This window comes from Salminus brasiliensis, chromosome 2 (assembly GCF_030463535.1).
Source record: "Salminus brasiliensis chromosome 2, fSalBra1.hap2, whole genome shotgun sequence".
NCBI lineage: Eukaryota > Metazoa > Chordata > Actinopteri > Characiformes > Bryconidae > Salminus > Salminus brasiliensis.
In genome coordinates, this window is record NC_132879.1 from 27,914,056 (window position 1) to 27,933,768 (window position 19,713).

Consider the following 19,713-nt stretch of genomic DNA (forward strand, 5'->3'; position numbering starts at 1 on the left):
TTTGATCTGAATATTTAACATTTTCAAGCTTGCTAAACTGTTACGCTGAAATGTACATGTACTCTTACCATCAGATTTGAGTAAATATGCAGTTGTTACAGATTCACAGTTTTTATCCCTAAGATATATGACAGCTCAACAGGCACTAAATCATTTTACAACATACATTTACATTTATGGCATTTAGCAGACGCTCTTATCCAGAGCGACTTACAAGGTTACTCGTATTACAGAGGTGGGCCAATGTAGTGTTAGGAATCTTGCCCAAGGACTCTTATTGGTGTAGCGCAGCATAGTCACCCAGACCGGAAATCGAACCCTGGTCTCCCACATGGTGTTGTTGTAACGCAATGGTAGGTGGTGGTGTTATCTGTTGCGCCACATCAACCACACTTCCTATCATTATTATTATCATTATCTGGACTTTTTTGTTTGAGGTGATGTCTTCTTGTTTGTGCATGGACAACAGATCTGAAAAAGTAAAAACAGTAATACCAACAAAAAAAGACAAGAAACCACTTTAAATGGATTTAACTGGTATATTTATCATAATCTTTTCAATGCTTCAAAAGAAAACTTAACCATTCTTTACATATTATATACATATCGACTGGTCACAGTTTTAGTCATTGTCGCTGCGCATGCTGCTTCATCACATTACAAGAAGAAGAGTGGTATACACAAACAGAGGTGGGTAGAGTATCCTAAATGCATACTACAATAAAAGTGTTGTTCCTTCAGTGAAAAAGTGACTGAAGTAGAAGTATAAATGTCCTTCCAAAAACAACATAGCTAAAAAAAATAAAATAATAAAAGACCCATAAACCACGAACTGCAGTCCCAGAAAACATTTGGTCATTGAATCAGTATTGAAATACATGTGACTTCAATGTTGATTCAACAGTGGATGTTGACTGGGGTGGAACTTTTTAGATACATACAGCATCTATCAGCGTAGCAACTGCAGATTGATGGGTGTCGTTTTTCTCTTTTCAGGCTACTTTTGGTCTACAAGAGTGGTAGAAAGAATGGAGGACCGTAATCCAGCAGAGTCTGGCTTTCTCTTTCCTAACACAGCATGTCAATCAGATGTGCTGGAAAACTGTGTAGAAATCCGGCCCCTATTATGGGTCTAAAAAACAATGATGAACCTCAAAAATGTGAATTTTTGAAAACAGCACTGATACACATAATGACATAATGAAAGTAAATAGAAAATCTAAAGTTAAGGACTAAAATGCAATTAAGTGAAAAGCAGAGTCCTTTCCTGGCAAATATACTGGAGCAGAAGGAAAGTAGTACCATTTGATGGAAGTTTAAATCCATCCACATTTTAGTACGCATTACTAAGTAAATGTAATGACCCTCTGTAAACACAGCAGGTCAGAATATTGGATGCAGAAGGAACAGTTGATTGGCTAAATAGTGGCAAAAAGATCATATACTTAAATTTGATCTGAAATCTAAGGTCTAAAAAGCTAAAAAAAAAAAAAAAAACTGACAGATGATAATGTTGAACTATTGTACAGGATTCTTACAAGCTTTAATACAAGTACAGTTTAATAAAATCAACAACTGTATTTGTGTACTTATAGCAGTACAGTTCAGTTGCACACGCACCGTCAAATCTTGGTATATGTATTGTCCATCGAAAATTTTTTTATTTAATGACCAGATTTCTGTCACTTTTATCCACCTTGGTGTGAAGGATCTGTGATTTTTTTTATTTTAGCATTAATATAAGACATTTCAATAATAGTGTCCAAAGACTGTATTCAGTTGTATTAGAGTTACTCTAATACTAGTTTTCAAACTGTCTTTTTTACAGATGTGATATCGGTCCATTGCATTGCACTATATGGTCAACTGTAATATTAACACTACCGTGATTTTTTTTTCCTCTGTCCTCTTTGTTTAGAGAACTGCAAGGAAACAAATCCCAACATTCTGCCACACAGACACTATTGCAGTGCTTTAACATGTGGCCTCAGTTATAAAAGAAAGTCACATCTCTATGTGAAAGCTAAAATATAAACGTGCTTCCTTAGAAAGCAGACCAGAGCAATCACTTCAGTGGAGAGTTGCAGTATCCATTCCTCCATGTAACATCATCAGGTTTTTGTTGAATGTCTGTCCAACATAATACTGAAATGTACACACAGTATTGAAAATTATGGACAGTTCTGTATTTGCCATACAGTCATCTTCTATTTATTATTGCCATGTTTTACTAAGCCAGGTTTAAGATGTGAAATGTTTATCAGGTCTGCCTTTTTTTCCTTGGAAAAAAAAAACAAAACCAGAAAATAGAAAATTACAGTGCTGGCATTCCATTCGCGTCAGCCCCTCTTTAAACTTGGGAGGACAGTTTTTTATTATTTGGCTAGAATTTGTGTTATTTGCTGAATTTTCCATAATACTCGCAATAAAATCTGAAATCGAATCGCAGAGAAAACATGAGAGGGACCTACAAGAAGGACTAGATGATTTCCGGCAGGCTTATTCTATGGCCAAACGTTGCACAACAGTACATCAAAAAGGTCCATACAGACGGTGACGGCACAGTTCGAAGACTTAAAGGAAGCTGAAAAAGGACCTCAATTTTCCTCTGTTTTGGTGCTATTTGGCTGCCGTTAACGGAGTGAGGTATCAGTGTAAGGTTTCCAGCCACCACCTTTACAGAAACATAAGGTGGGCCATGACAGCCTGTGGCATTATGAGATTCAGCAGTGAGATTCCTTCTCATTGACAGGAAAGTATCCGTCCTTGGTGGGAGCTCCTCTCTGGCGAAGACTCTCCCCATCAGCAGAAAATATGGCCTGCAGCTTCTCTTGCTCCCGCCTTGTTTTAGGGAGGTCAGGGGAGGGTGTGGACAGCTCACTGAATCGCTAAATAGGACAAAAAAAAAGTAATGAGAAAAAGCCGTAATTACGATAATAACAACCTGCATGTTGCTGACAAATTCAGGGGGTCGCACCTCTCGGAGGGTTCCTTTGGCAGTGACCATCTTGTAGATGATCCACAGAGGGATACAGACCATGGAGGACAAAGCCAGCAGCCAGCCCAAGGCGTAGCCCCACCATGGGTACACATACTCATTGTTGTACTTCAGTGGAGTATACTTAATCAGAGAGAATGCAAAGGTGCCCTACAGAATACAGGTGAAAAATACATTACTGTGAGTTACTATAAACTTTAAACTATAAAATGAATATGATGATTTTACTTTATACCATATATCTAAATAATGCACAGTAAGTAAGCTTACGCTGAACACTTTTTCCAAATTCAATATTTTGGGATTCAAAATAAGACTAAGAAATAAGATTAAATTAATACATACAAAGCAAGTGGCTGGGGTCAGGAACAACCAGCAGTACTTAATGTAAGGTCCAGGTCGATAGCCAATCATGTCCTCAATGTTGTCATAGAAACGGTCAGCACCTGAGAAACCACAGACAGTAGTCATTTTCAGGCTAAATCCTGAGTCAGAATCATGTGCAGCATGTGTGTAAATGTATATATACAAATCCTTAGAGCTTGGACTCAGCAGAGCTTTGATATACGATTGAAATTATTCAACTCAATTGTAAAATAGGTTAATTAGCAAAAAGTAGAATGTTTGCAGTAAACCAATCAAACCCGATCAACTTAAATAGCTCAACACAACTAATATAACAATATAATGACTAAAGAAGTGTCAGACGTATCCAACCCCTTCATGACAAATGTCTTCAGTACTTAGTAGAGCACCCTTCTGCTATTCTTCTGCTGACCTGCTGCATAGCCAGACACCCTCTTCTGCCAGCATTCCTAAAGAATCTTAGCCCATTCCGCACGAACGTTCAGTAATGTTCTTGGGTTTGCATGCTGCAACCTCCTTCAAATTCTTTTGAAAAAACACCTTTGAGGACTTTGAGGTATGCTTGGGGGCATCCAACGACATCTAAGCTTCAGCTTCCTCACAGAAAATCCATTTATCCTTGCTTACGCTGCTGACTTCCAGTGGCAGAGGAAGCAAAGCAGACCTAGAACATCACTGAGCCACCGATGTGCTTCCAGACATATCGCTGATCCATAGGCCCGAGTATCAGTTTAGCTTCATCGCTCCACAGACATTTTAGGATTCTGTTCTGTGAAGCAATGAAAAACTGGGCCTATAGATCTGCAATATGTCTGGAGGTGGAAGAATGTATGCAAACGCTAAATACAACAAAATGTTGTTCCTGGTATCATTAAACAGTTAACTAACAGGGAAACTAATAAAATGTAAAAAATAATAGATATTTTTTTAAATCACAGAAAAACATAAATAAAACCATGCTCTCACCATAAATCCAAGCAATGCAAATAGTCTCAAAAATGGCAACAAAGAGAAGGCACATCCCACTGGCTGCATAGTAGTCAAAAAGTTGAAAGACGTACATTCCACCCTACAAAATAAAATTTATAATTTCGGTTAGTACTTTTTGTGGACGGCTGCATAATGCTGTTCTTAACTAAGTATCAGCTTATGTAGACAGTTCATTAACAATGATGTGCATTCATTCATTCATGCTATAATGCTCCAGTGGTCAAGCTAACAGTCTGCTCTGCTTTTTCTCTATCAGTGTCTCAGAGACTGCAGAGATGGTCATGAAGCTTACTTAGGTATGTGGGAGGGGTAGTGTTGTATAGACAGATGTCAATAAACGTACCTCTGTTAGCATGATTAAGCCAAAGAGAAAGGAGAGGATGGCCACAGCGAGGATGAGGAGTTCTCTGCGATTTTTACGACGGAACGTTGATGGGTACATGTCAACCATTGCAGTCACTAGACTCTCCACACACACAAACTAAATGATAAGAGAGTGAGCACAACATTAAGTCTGGATTAGCCCATACAGCCTTCTTGTAGAAGTATGTCTTTTGATGACTTTATACACTACAGTATTATTAAATTAGCTGTTAAAATATAAAAGTATTATATTATTGTGTGTAATCAGTGATGGTTAGAAATCCATGTTCTGATTGGATGTTGAAATCCTACAAACCAATTGCTAGACATTATTTTGTATGGTGGAAGATGAACCTCCAGAGCATAATGTGTTTAAAAATATTAGTTTTATAATTATAATGCATTTCTGTAAAGAAAAAAAAGCACATCAATTGCAAGAGGGGGGACCTTTCAGGTGACGAAAGGGTGACATCACCACGCAACCTGGTTAGACTGTTCCAATTGTGTGACCAATAGGCTGCTGTAAGGGAGTTTTCAAAACATAGGATAGTATGTTTTCCCAGCATAGTATGGGAGCCTAGGCTGGGAACTATTGTGTGTATCTAATCCACAGGTTCTGGGCAAGATTTGTCAGCATGTAGGTCCAGCAACAAACGTAATTTCTTGGTCAGATCTCAAAGTGACAGACCTCAAGGGGAAATCATAGTTCACTCAGTGTTTGAGTATACTTGTTCTGTGATAGCTGTGTTCTTAATAATAAAGCTACCTAAACGTTTTTTTTTGGGTTGGGTGCATTGTTCTTTGAAACACTTAATGAATGTATTATGCAACAAATGCTATTTCTTGCTCTTGGGCTCCCCCTACAGTTACTAAAATATAATATATAAATATATAAAGTAAAATTTGCACTTTGAGGCATCCCTCAAGAAGTACACGCTTTACACATGCATTTCTGGATGAGACGGAATCATCACTGAAGGTGAAAGAAGCATGTGGACTGTCACTGTAGAGTAATGTTACAGAATTTACAGGAGCATGACTTAAGTTATGCAGCTCTCACAAGCATTGTCCTACCCGTTTAACCAAACTTGCTTAATGCATTTAACAGTGTGGCAAGCCCTGAGTAGCAATGTTAGATATACTATTCTCTCTATTGCAAGTCAAAGAAACATGAAAATGACTTTGTTGTGTTCATTGTGTAGATGTTCTAGAAGATTATGTTTGTGTGTTTTGTTTTTCTAGAACAGGATGTTTAGTGAGTTGCCTGCTGTAATACTCTTGAACTGTAAAATCACCAACTTTGCCCTCCACAAACATAATTAACCACCCTGTTCTATGGTATATAAAAAAAATGGGTTTGCTTTCATCTTTATTTTTAAAAGTGGGATATGAGCATTTTAGCCATGATTTCTCAGTGACAATTTGATTAAGACAGTGTGGTAAAATCTAAAACCCAGTCTATCATAGGTACAGTACAAATTCAGGTTCATCTTTTACATGGGTGTGGGGTCATAATTATGCAGGCCTGTAGAACTCCAAGAAAAAAAATTCCCATCTGATCCTCTTTTCCACTAGATGGCACTGTGGAAAAGAGAATGAATGTACAACCAGAACAGCATTTTCTGGCCAGCGAGGAGTGTTTGCCAATCATCCTTTACATTAAACCGCTCACAGGTGAAGTAAATTAATCGATTATCTCAATACAATGCCACCTCTTAAAGAGTGGGATATACATATTATGGAGCAAGTGAGCAATCAGTTCAATATGTTGGAAGCATGAAAAATGGGCAAGCCACAAAGTTCATAGATGTGATCCATGGAGGATGTGATCCATATGACAATTTACACTACTAGTATCTGCCGCTAATGTTGTGGTGCCAGATACCACAGGACACCTTCAGAGGTCTTGTGGAGTGCACACCTGGACAGGTGAGCTCTGCTTCGGCTGCACAAGGGGGGCCTGTACAATGTTATGCAGGTGGTTTTAATGTTATAGCTTCTGATGTTAATGTTGTTTGCTCCTGAGAGGGACAATAGTGTGTGGTAATGGTTTAGAGATCTCCACAGCTCAAAAAAAAAAAAGTATTCTGAATGAACAATGTGTCTCTCACGTGTAACCTGCTGTTTTCATACTCATACTGTTTTCATACTATTTTCATGCACAATTTATTACAAACATGACCTTACCTGACTGTCCAGGCCAAGTAGCACGATCATAATGAAGAAGAAACAGGCCCAAAGAGGGGAGAAAGGCATCATGGACACAGCACGTGGGTAAGCAATGAAAGCCAGTCCAGGACCTGGAAATGTAGGCTATAAATTTTTGCACATAGTACTGTACATACTGCTCAACTGCTGTCCCTTAAAATCTGTCATCTGTAAAGCCGTCTCTGTCCATTGTTCAAAAACAAGTTGAATCAGTTTTTTCATTCCACATGTTAGATTTAGGCAAGTTTCCCAACAACGCATTAAGGCTACAGCTTACAGCAGTAATGAGAAGCCTATATGAACAACAGCACTCACCTGACTCTGCCACCTCTGAAATAGGTACATTCTGCTCAAAAGACATGAAACCCAGAATAGAGAAAATTGCAAATCCAGCTACAAAACTGGTTCCACTGTTGAGGAAGCACAAGGCCAGGCAATCTCTGTGGGTCAAAGAGAGTCAATGGATGAACTGAAAGCTATAAGACTTCAGGTGCAAAACCCCAAATTGACCTGTGCTCATATTTCTAATGATACAGTGTAGTCTCATACTCAATATATATCATTATATGTCACAAAACAAAATAATAACTCCTAACTTTTAATGTAACATTTTGTGTCCAACGTACTTTTGGGGGGCTGTTTTATTGGCCCAATTACATTAACATTTTCACACAATTAAAAGACATTGAATATGCTTAGTTTTGCATTTAATCCCAGTGCCAATGGAAAATCATTATTGTAAATTCTTCTTAGTCTGGGAAATAGGCCCTAAAACGTTTCCACTGTGCAACTCTCTTAGTTATCTTACTTGTAACAGTTGTTGTTGTATTTGTTGTAGCTACCCAGTGCCGTAAGGCAGCCCAGACAGATAGCATAGGAGAAGAAGATTTGGGTTCCTGCATCCATCCATACCTGGAAAAGATCAGAGGAATGAAAGCCCAACTGCATGACAATGTCTTCACAACTAGTATTTTCAGTTTGTGGGGTTCACATGAAGCCAAATTAAGTGACGCCAAAGGCACAAGCAAATGCGACATGCAGCTGCTTCATAATTACTCCCGTCTGTCATCTCTGAAAGTATAAATCAGCAAGAATGTGTTTGAGGTGCACTGCTTCAGGCCAAAAGCATAAGAAAAAATAAGTAAGAAAGCTCAGTAATTGCATAACTCACTCAAACCCTGACAGTGAAGAAACAGCATAATCCCATATTGTGTGGAGGACAGCAGTTTTTCACTCTACTTGTCCAACCTGAATTACAGAGCCCTGTATTTTCACAGTATTCCCATTTGTAAAGTGGTGGATAACTTCCTAAAGATGTATCCAGAAATTTGATTGTGTGAGGGCTGCGCAATTTTGACTAGAAAGATGTTCATGGCTTAAAAGATACACCAAATGTTTATAAAGGGAAAATCTAAATGCTACACTGGTCTGTCTTTTTGGCTCTGTTTGGCTCTGTTCACTGTTTTTCCTCCCCATAGGGGAGCCCTCTTATTGTAGCAGATGGGGAAACTGGGTCAAAGGTCAAAATGCACAGCTGGACACTATCAAGAGATGAAACAAACAGTGTTTTCACGCTGGGCATTCAGCTCTCGTACATGTCAACCACCTGGTTGAACCCCTTCTGTGTAAAAGGAAAAAACTCCTTTACAGTTTTCACCCCAGAAGACCTCGGGTTCAAGCTAAACTGCAGCTAATGACTTCAAAACACAGTAAACAAAGTGTATACTCCAACAGAACTGACTATAGACCACTTAAGCTAGAGTGACATTATTCACCCCCTTTAATGTGATCACATTTGGTTGTGCTACAACCTGGAATCAAAGTTAATTGAGATTTTTACCAGTTGATTCCCACAATTTGCCCAACATGTGATTACCCATAACCTAAAATTCCAGTTCATTCCATTTCAGTTTAGTCCATTCTGATTGTTACACTATTAAATGTGGATGAAATCTAGGGGTTTGAATCCTTTCTGGACTGTATACCTAAAAGACAGTGTCAGAATCATGAGTGGACCTCAATACCTGTGGGTCTGCTAGGCGTCCCAAGTCAGGATAAAGATAGAACTGGATCCCCCGAGAGGCACCTGGCAGAGTGATCCCTCTGATTAGCAGAATCAGCAGCATCACGTAGGGGAATGTGGCCGTGAAATAAACAACCTGGTAGGTCACAGTCAAAATGAAACATTCTTTAATGCCGTAATTCTGTAGTGCCATTATTTAGAATTCTTTTCAGTATTTTTTTTAATGTTTACAGACACATAGACGTTCAGGACAAAAAAATTAGTCACATTTTCTCTCACTTCTTTAGTACTTGGCTATGCATCACTTTGCACTAATATTAATGTCAATTTCGTAAGGTAAGATTGTATGAGTTTCTTTCCATGTCAGTTTACTCCTCCCCAATGTGCTGCTTCATATACAAGCTGTAGAGTGTACAGGTCTAAATCCGAGTGATTAAACACCAATTCAATAAACATGATGTAATACAACTAAGACTAAGCAACCAAGGAAGACTGGGCTAAATCTTAAGAGAATGGTATAATCTTTACGTGTCAGGATTTATAATGTTACCAACCCCTTAAGGTTATATACCTTAATGACCCTGTTATTAATCCTAAGGCTAATCCTAAAAACTATTGTGCTGTTGCTTATCTTACTAGATAGTACCACAGGGTTCTATTTTAGAATTTAAATTATGAAAGTAATGACGTATGGGCTTACATACAGAGTTTAAAGGGTTTAAAGCAGCATTATGAGAGAATTGGAATTCTTTGCTCCTTGGTTCCCTCCATAGTTTGTAAGTGGAATTCACACTGAGCTACAGAACTATCAGTGCTACAGAACTATAAGTGCAATTAAAAAATGTAGACATGATGGAATAAAGTAATACTATAAAGTATATACTATAAAGTATAACTCTGCTTTATCAAAGCTCAGCCAGGAGTGGGAATGACAGCGGCGCTTCTCTGCCTTTTACAATTCAGTGGAGCGTCAGAATAATTTAAATTATTTCTTTTGAAGCTGTTATTTTATAGTTAAAATGCTACATAATGATGCTTTGGGGGGTTAAGGCAAGGGAACACATTATTAAAGAAGAAATCATGCATGCAACTAACTGTCCAGTGAGCTTATGATGCACCTTGCCAGTGGATTTGACACCTTTCCAAATGCAGAAGTAGCAGAGGATCCAGGCGAGAAGCAGACAGAGGACCATGTCCCAGTGCAACCCACCAATCTCATCGATTCCTGAGGAGATCCTAAGGACCCTTCTCCTAAAAGCAAACAACAGAGAGGCAAACAAGAGATTTAGGCAAGGCCGTTTAGGTAGGAGGTTACAGATTTACGAATGTACAGAAATTTTATGTAATTAAAAAAATATATATTTAAGACTACTTCACAAATCAGCAGTTTGAGGCAGATGTGTGATGTTTTATGTATGACATTTGCACAATGCTAAATGAACTATAAACATAAGCATTGTTAGCTAGTTTCAACATGCGTTTTGTAACCCAAGAAGAACCATGTCTTGGCTGATAAATATTTTAATTAAGGCTACAGTTTTGTAAAACTACATTTTTCATCCAACTCTGGCTTTAAGGTTTTATTGTATTTTACTGCAACTACCTAAAAGAGGCCCAAAGAGAAAAGAGAAAGAGTAACCCTGATTAAGCAAAGATTAAAAAGACTTATTCATGTATTAATTCAATTAATTAAAAAAAAAGAGGATAAACTCATTATGATATCCCTTCTGTGACTCATCTTAAAATACTTACTCCCAAAATTCAATGACTGGGGAAGTGGCATTCTCCAGATGACTTTGGTCAATAGATTCATTCCTTCGCTGAAATTCCACGCAGGCATCTAAACAATAAAATTTAATGTTAGTAACAGTGCGGGTAAGACACTCTGACATTTTACTTTCACAGAAAAAAGTCAAACACATCATGGTACATGAGCACACCTGTGTTCCAAGTGTTGTTGCAGGAAGACCATGGCAGGTTTGCAGAGAAGGAGAAGCCCAGGTAAAAGATCCCCCATGCCAACACTATAATGTAATAGATATTCAGCAAGGCCACTATGACTTGAGTGGCATATCCAACACCTGCAAGTAAAAAAAGAGTAGGATGGATTCAAAGAGAAAAGACCAGCGTGACCACAATGGAGAATCCTGTAGTGCGTTGTCAGGTGGAGTTGAAACCTTCAAACAGTGGACTAATTTTCCTCCAACAGGTAATCCCTCCCTCACTGGTGTATTGACCCAGGGCTGTCTCCAGGAAGAACACAGGAATTCCACACGTGGCGAGAAAGATCAGGTAAGGAATGAAGAAGGCACCTGTGTGATAGAAAGACGTGGACAGGTAATGATGCAATCTGAACTTTCAGGACAATTAAGTACTCAACACAGTACATCTAAATTCTGTAATTGGCTATGTCTTAATGATTTTGTTCAATATTCTGAGCTAGACAGCGCTGACTCTTCAAACAACATCTGTGACCCAGTGAGCCAGCTATGTTCCCAACACCCCAGTGAGTAGACCAAGAGGTCAGTTTCACAGGCACCTGGAGAACACAAAACAAGTCATGGACAGGACTTGTCAGTCACGTTAGAAATACTGTGGGATTCTCTACTTAAAAGACAAATAAGTTTTTGGTAGGTTAAGGTTAGAATTAGGTTTAGTTGAAGTAGTTGAAGTTGAAGTTTATTTTTAGGTTCGGGTAATAAAGGGAAGAACCTTTCAATTGGTAAAGAATCTTTGCATCCACTTTTCTAAACTATTAAATGGTTTAGGTTACGGTTAGAGTTAGGTTTGGGTGTAGTAGGTTATGTTGAGGTTCAGTTTGATGTGTAGGTTAGATTAAAGTGTTAAAGTTAGTGTTAGATTTGAGTGTAGTAGGTTAGGTTTAGGTTTAGTTTGAGGTGTAGGTTGGGTTAAGTTTAGGTCAGGTTAAGGTTAGAGTTAGGTTTGGGTGTAGTAGGTTAGGTTTAGGTTTAGTTTGAGGTGTAGGTTGGGTTAAGTTTAGTCCAGGTTATGGTTATATTAGGTTTAGCTGAAGTAGGTTAGTTTTGGGTTAGTTTGAGGTGTAGGTTAGGTTAAGTTTAGGCCAGGTTATGATTAGATTTAGGCTTAGTTTGAGGTGTAGGTTGGGTTAAGTTTAGGTAAGGTTAAGGTTAGAGTTAGGTTTGGGTGTAGTAGGTTAGGTTTAGGTTTAGTTTGAGGTGTAGGTTGGGTTAAGTTTAGGCCAGTGTAAGGTTAGAGTTAGGTTTAGTTTGAGGTGTAGATTAGGTTAAGTTTAGGCCAGGTTTAGGTTAGAGTTAGATTTGGGTGTAGTAGGTTAAGTTTAAGGTGTATATTAGGTCAAGTTTATGCCAGGTTAAGGTTAGTGTTTAGGTGTAGTAGGTTAGGTTGAGGTTTAGGTTCAAGTAATGAAATAAAGAACCTTTAAATTGGTAAAGAATCTTTGCATTCACTTTTCTAAACCATTAAAATGTTCTTCACATTCACACATCTCTTTAATAAAATTGGTATCAAAAATGGTTCTTCTTTGAAATCACTTAAAGGATCTGATCACTGTCTTCAGAAGTCCTTGATTAGCTGATAGAGGATGATAGATCTCCAGATGGATGTTTTGATGTACATTGTTTTGTGATATGATTCCATAAAACCCTTTTTGGTGAAACAGTTGTGAGCTATTAAACAGGCAGACTGGTAGAATGTGTATTATATATCTTTTCTGCAAAGCCAGTCTTTTTTTGAATGGAGCATAAATGCAGTTTACTGGTTCAGGTGAAAGTGGGTAGTAAAACAAATGAATAAAAAAAAACCCCACTAGAGCCCAAAAATAGAGCAGAACATTCTGTTGTGTAATTAGCCTGGGCTGCTTCTCATCAGTTAACACTGAATGTCTGACACATTTCCTTTCCAAATTCCTTTCCTTTAACACCGAGACTTATATCAGTGTGAAACATCTGTTTCAATTTAGGTTTACAAGCGAAAACATTACACTTTAAAAAGTAGCTTAGGTTCATTCTTCAGCAAGATCTTGTACAGTAGTTTACTCTGCTTTCTTGTGTAGCCCTGCTTACCTCCTCCGTTCTTATAACATAGGTAAGGAAAGCGCCACACATTGCCCAGTCCGATGATTTCTCCAGCTACAGACAGCACAAACTCCAGCTTGTTGCTCCACTGGCCCCTGTCCTTCATCTTCTCTTCCGTGGTGGGCACTATGTCCAGTGACCGATTCAGACCATTAGAAGGGTCCATTTTACACCTAATGTCTTTTTCTCCTAAAGCAATGCAAGAACAGTTTTGAATGAAAGAGACAGGGACAGTAAAACAAGCAAAAGACAGAACATGCCGTGACTTTCTTTGTTTCTATCCTGTTCGAATAGAATGGGACAACTCTTCAAAGAGGTCTTGAATGCTCCTGTTTTGTGGCATGTAAAGATAGGAGAATTCTTTGGATTCTTATCTTTATCTGTACATGGCTTGTAAAGTCATCTCTGTCCACAGGCTCACTGAGGATGCTGCAGGCTAAAGCTGATGCTTATCTTTTTTTTTGCAGTTTGTATCAAACATCTGTTCATGTAACATACACATTTTTTATTTACATTAAGTGTTATAATAAATGTAAGAAAATGTAAGAAAATTTACAAAATAATGTAAAACACAGCTTGTGTACAAGTATTAAGGTTAAGGTAAAAGTATTACGTTTGTACTGTATTAAGGTCGATTTTCTACTGTAATGTGTGAAATGTCAGAGATGGAAAATGTTTATCATGGAGGTGGTCCATGTGGAGGTGGATTTTTTATTATTATTTGACAGGGACAGTGTTCAATAATCAAAAGAAAAACTGTAAAAGAGCCACCGTTAGCCTTTAACAAGGTTAGTTCTGAAGTGTTGTCTGTAGTCCTTGGACAGTTTTAAAACAGCAAACTAAAATGATGAAATATTCAAAATATCAAATACAGACAAATACCCAAACGGTGCAACAGTGGCAATGCAACACAACTATAATTACCACACACACACACACACACACAAAGCAAAAAAAGAAAAGAAAGAAAGATTTGCCCTAAGTGGTCCAGCGGAATTAGGTGCTGTTACTATGACCAAAAGATCGCTAGTTCTAATCCCGGTCATCGCAAGCCGGGGCCCAGAGACAACTGGCTTGGCTCTGTCTCCCCACATCAAACCCAGTGCACTGGAGTCTGCTGACCAATGCATAGGAATTACGTGAGTTGCTTGGTGAAGTTGCATACAAATAAATTTCATTTGATTTGATTTGATTTGAGAACATGTGCAGGTTGGGTAACTGGTGATCCAAATTGGGCAGAAAATGGGTAATAGGAATACAAAACTTAAAAAAGGGAGAAGTTTTACAAGAAGGCAGCAGAAATGGCCAGTAGACAAAATGTATACTAATGTTGACATATTTGATTAACAAGCCCCAACTTCAGCTGAGCAGTAGAAGAATGACATGTACTGATTTCTCTAAGTTTGTGAATTCCATTCCTTAGATGCTGCAACAGAAAACGTTGAAATAATAAGAAATCAAAGGAAATAATAGTAAAATTATCAACTGTAAAAATAAATGAAAGAAAGTTCTAGAAAAACATATAAGTGGACCTGAGTGGCGATAGTCAACTCTGGTTTGCTAGACTAAGAACACACTAAAACAACTGTAATAACATAAAATACAGCATGGGGCACTTCAGAATGTCCTAAACATACATTTTGTTGTTGTCATTTGCATGAGAAACAGATGCAGTTTTACAGTTATGAGCATGTGGCTGCGGTGCGTGATATTAGATAGCAGTAATTAATACAGAAAGCTTTCATTTACACTATAATCAGTTTGTTCAACTAATCTTACACCTTACAGCCCTAACTTTACAGCCCTGATCATTTGTTGTTAGCTATCTTGTGACCCATACCACCTACTGTACAGACAATACAGAATACAGACCAAAAAAATAGTGTGTTAACAGCAAGCCACTGGGCCGTGAAATTCTACACTTGTGTTGTATTTGATAGGCATGGGTGTCAATGCTAACAACTACACAGCCGAAGGGGTAGGCAACCTATAAAAGCAAGGATAACCTTCTTTTATCATGGCAGAAATTTAATAGCAGGGCACTGCTAGTGTTCTCAGTGAGTGATGTACTGTATCTGGAAGCCTTCCAAAAAGACAGGAATGATCTTGTTTTTTTTCTGAGCTTTCAGTTCAGTTATGTCAGTGGTTGTTAATATACATAAGGTCTTTTGTCCAGTTCCTAGAGAGGGCCCAACCAATAGAAGGGCAAGCTTGACTGTATCTACCTAGATACCACAGACACAAATCTGACAGGTTCATTTGACCTTATTTTATTACAAAATGTGTTTCCCTTTGTTCTATTATACTTGCAATTATTTTGAATTAAACAATGAAATTACAATTATTACTACAATTGTATTGTTTACAATTATTACTACAATAATTGCAAAATATGATGATTCTATGAATTAAAGATGAACTAAAATCAGTCATGTATTTTACAGTTGCGATACATACTGTATGTATCCCTAGTGTATTTACAGAAGTTCACACAACAAACTTTAGCATTCCAGTCTCTCATTATACCGCCCCTTTTATAGGCCCATATCGTTCAGTTATGCTGCACGCATAGTGCTGAATTACAACAGCATCCTGACCCGGCAGTGGCGTGAGTGAAAGAGCTCTCTCTGTCCCACAAACAGAACGCTCTCTGACTGTGTTCACTCCTGTCAGCTCGCATTAACGGCCCGCTCTCTGTGCCACTCGAGGCCCTGCACTGCTCTGCTGTGGCTATAGAGAAGAAAGAGAAAAACAGTCCCTCTAGAGACTGAATCAAACACATTAACCCTTAGAAGCTGAGTTACTACTTCAGTTTATGACGCCATTCATATGGAATTATAGATATCGTCCTTGTTGCACAAACTTTTTACTACATGGTTTGAATCTGGCAGTTGTCCCTTACATTGTGCTAAAATAAATGGACCAATAGAAATGCTTCAAAATTACTTGGAATAAAACAAAAAATTACATTGACTTCATTTAACAGTTATAAAGGGATTTTCCTTCATGAAGAGACGTTTTTTTGCTCAACATTGAGAGTTTTTATTTCGTTTAGATTTTGTATTAATGGGTGTTGGTCTATACTTCTGTCTGGCATAGAGTCAAGCTAAGGACAAAGGTCAAGGATCAATGTAAAGAGTATTTTTTTCAGCATTGAAGTTTTAGAATCTATCAAGTGATCTACGAATGAGAAACCATCACATTTATGCTACATTTTTCCTATCACAATTATGGCAGTAACTGTTATTTCTAGGATTTAAAGACTCCTGGTCAGATTGGAGTCTGCCCTCAGGCCACAGGCTATACAGATCCTGTGCTGAGGAGTCTGAGACAAGAAGGACATTCCAGCTTTGCGTCTCTCGCGCCCCAGGAACGACAGAGACGACTGTTCCCTTGACATACTTGAGGTTTCAAGCAACAAACGGCGGGGCATCCCGCAGTGCCAGAAGCCTTGAGAATGTGCTCTCTCTCTCACTCTCCCTCCCTCCCTTGTGGAGCAGGGGGGGAAGGGGTAACCAGCACCAACCCAGCCTCAATCCCTTGCTTCCCCATAGCCCAGTACTGAAAAGCCTGGCAAGGGGGGTAAAAATAGACTCTTGCTTTAACAAGGAACTTGTGGGAATGAAGTGTTGGCAGCACTGAATAGAAAAAGGGCCTGTGGCTTGAGGCCTTTGTATTTGAGGAGAAACCTCTGTGCCAGGGGGTTTGATCACAGTTTACCTTGGTTTTCACAGGCTCAGGGGACTGCTAAAGTGGCCTGAGTGCCAAGAACTCACAGCAGCTCCATAGGCTCAAGATGTATTCATCATTCACTAGGTGTGATTTAGTATGCACCCCAGAAATAGAATGGACTAGGAGATCCTTGTAGGATGACATAGTAGTGGTCAGTAACTCTTCAGGAGTCCGCACTATGTGGTTACAGAATAAATATTTGCAGGAAACACTGTTCACTCATTCAGAGCAAGAGCATTACTGTTTAAACCATAAAAGATCACACAGTTCAGTCTCAGATGCTATAACTTAACACTTTTTTTAAATAAACTCCAGCCTTAGAACCATGTTTACACACAAAGGCCAGATCAGGTCACACAGAAAACCTCCATTCTATTCCCCCAAAAATCTAGGATTACCCTTGACATCAGTAAATATTGATTAGTAAGTCAATATATTCACAGAAATGCTAGAACTGACCTACATCTCAAACGTTCTGCTGCATTTGTATGAAAGTTTTTGACCATTATGATCTAAAACGGAGGTGTTTTTGGAACCTCTCCTACTGTATATAATGGGCATCATAATGGAAAAGTACTACATGAACTATGCTACACAGGTAAAATTCCTTGAAGCCCATCATGACAGGTTCCTACTTGTGCGAAACATGCCGTTCGCGTTGGTAGCTCAGCCGAGACTTTGTAACTTTCCAGCTGAAGGTGTAGAATCACTGACCAGTCTCAGTACTTAGCATGGTTCTACAGTGATTAATAAAAGACTAGTAAAACCAGTAAAAATGCCAGTAGTTTGCAAATGTGTACTCAGTGCTGACACTAAGTTGACCCTTGCTGGAATAATTTTGATTTAAGAACCTGCAGCAATAGCCTCATCATTACATAAGAGCATAAAAAGAGTGCAACACCAAACTGAGAAGAAGATAACGTAGAGAGTGTAATACAGAGAACATTTATTTCTCACTCATTTAATTGTTTGTTACAGATTTTTGTCCTAATTAGACATTTTCCCTTTCTAATCAGCAGTTACCACTGTTTTGAGTATTAGTTCTCTAAGCTTGCAGCTAGAATGCTGGTTCAAAAAAAGACTCAGTACTCACCTGTCATTTGGACTCTGCAGTGCAGTCTTCAGCTCAGGGATGTGAGCAATAAATTTCAAGGTTTGACTATTTAATGTGATTGAAGGCACAGGAGGGATCCTGCTAAGGCTCACTACTCAGCCCTCAATGAAGCATTACCAACTCCTCCCCCCAATTTCTGTCTCCCTCATTCATGAACCAGCACACTGGAGGCCTGTCCAGCCTCTGAGAGTGATTGAAGGATTGCATAACTCTTTACTCTCCCATTCTGCCCACAAAGTGTCTGTCTTTAGTGAGAAAGCAGGCTGAGAAGGGAGAATATGGCACTGGGTCAGAAGACCACCATGGCCAGACCACACTGACTGAACTGACATTAAAACACTGCAAGGCCACAAGACTAAGAGACACTTAACAATGGCATTGGGAGAAATTCTGAAATGTGTTTTGTAAATAGTTGCTGTATTGCAAATAAATAAATAAGTGAGAAGTGTAAATAAATAGTGAAGTTAAAGACATGAAATGTTTATTTAATGTTTGAAATCATTTCTTGTAAAGGGCTTCTAGTTTTGTGATGTTCTTGGATGCAATGTTCTTTTTAACTCTTCTCACAGAGGTTTGATGATGGCTAGGATATAGACTTTAACTCCAACCTCAACAAGTGCTACAAAGGGTTCTTTAAGCCATTCCATTAGAACCATTTTAAATTCAATAAATAACCCCTTGTTCTAAGGAGATATGAATGTGAAGAACATCATTTACATTGGTAAATGATTTTTACATCCACTTTATAAAATCTTTTAAAAGCTCTCTTACACTCACACATCAGAACCATAGTAAACCCTTAGATTGATGTAGTCTTTTGTTGATTGTGAGGTCTATTTAGGATCATTATCCTGCTGTAGAAGCCATTCACTCCAGCTTTTTTCACAAATGGTGTGATGTTTGCTTCCAGAATTTGGTGGTATGTAATTGAATTGAATTAATCCGTTCTTCCTTCTACCAGTTAAATGGTTTCTGTGCCTATGGCTGCAACACAATCCCAAAGCATGGTCAATCCACCCCCATGCTTTACAGCTTTTCGTGAAATTCTGCTCCCTTTTTTATCCAAACATACCTTTGTTTACTCTTGCCAACAAATTCTATTTTAACTTCTTTAGTCCTTTAGACGTGTTCCCAAAATGCATCATCAGGCTCATTGAAATGTTTCTTGGAAAATTTAGGAGGCTGAATTTTGTGGTGGGAAAGCAGGAAAGGTATCACTGCACAGTAGAACCACCACTCCAGAGTCTGATAAATCTTCATTAAGAGCTTTTGCAGTAAAAACAGGGGTTTGTATTTTTTGATCAGTCTATACGAGTTACAAGGAAGTTGCAAGAGTAAAAAAAATGTAATTCTTATATTTTCTTTTTTCTAAAAATTCAATATACTGCCACAAAACAACACTGACTGGTAGAAGATAGTATTTTGCTGCAAACACTGCAGGGCCTCAGAAAGTCACAGGAAGTAGAATCTGCGTTGTCCCTTACTATAGTGTCCCTTACTCAAGTGTCTAGTCCAGTCTAGTCCATCAGAAGTGTTGATGATTTCTCCACCTCTTCTCCCGGAATAAAGATAGGCATCTCCAGGTTCTTGGTTCACCTGATGTCCATCGCCATCTTTTTAGTCTTGGCCACTTTGACAAGTAAGTTGTTTCTCCCTCAAATTGTTGATCACAGCCCCATGCTCAAATTCCTGCCCACCAGTGGCAAACCCACACCAGTATAAGAACATTTCTGTAGATGGCAAGTTTCTGATTGTCAGGTGTGTAGAGTGTAAAGCTCATATATTACCTCATCACAAGGTCAGAAACACATAAACTGCTCTAGATGCCCAGCTGATAATGATG

General features: G+C 38.5%; 1 protein-coding gene across 1 annotated transcript; it reads right to left on the reverse strand.

Annotated features, from left to right (window-relative positions):
- Positions 1-525: 525 nt before the first annotated feature.
- Positions 526-18,031, reverse strand: slc6a13 (solute carrier family 6 member 13). Its single transcript, XM_072672247.1, has 15 exons — positions 17,850-18,031; positions 13,013-13,213; positions 11,126-11,260; positions 10,889-11,029; positions 10,701-10,788; positions 10,067-10,199; positions 8,950-9,084; positions 7,734-7,837; positions 7,241-7,365; positions 6,905-7,017; positions 4,698-4,835; positions 4,331-4,433; positions 3,344-3,444; positions 2,978-3,148; positions 526-2,888 (listed from the first exon to the last, which is right to left on the reverse strand). Exons 1-15 carry the CDS (start codon positions 17,854-17,856, stop codon positions 2,724-2,726), a joined length of 1,860 nt encoding a protein of 619 aa, XP_072528348.1. The 5' UTR covers positions 17,857-18,031; the 3' UTR covers positions 526-2,723.
- Positions 18,032-19,713: the final 1,682 nt, after the last annotated feature.

What these genes read in the sequence shown, in the direction of transcription:
- slc6a13 (XM_072672247.1), bottom strand. An exon ending in GCTTAATCATGCTAACAGAG is followed by an intron (nt 4,434 to 4,697) that starts GTACGTTTATTG and finishes TTTATTTTGTAG; the next exon opens with GGTGGAATGTACGTCTTTCA. An exon ending in CCAAAGGAACCCTCCGAGAG is followed by an intron (nt 2,889 to 2,977) that starts GTGCGACCCCCT and finishes TGTCCTATTTAG; the next exon opens with CGATTCAGTGAGCTGTCCAC.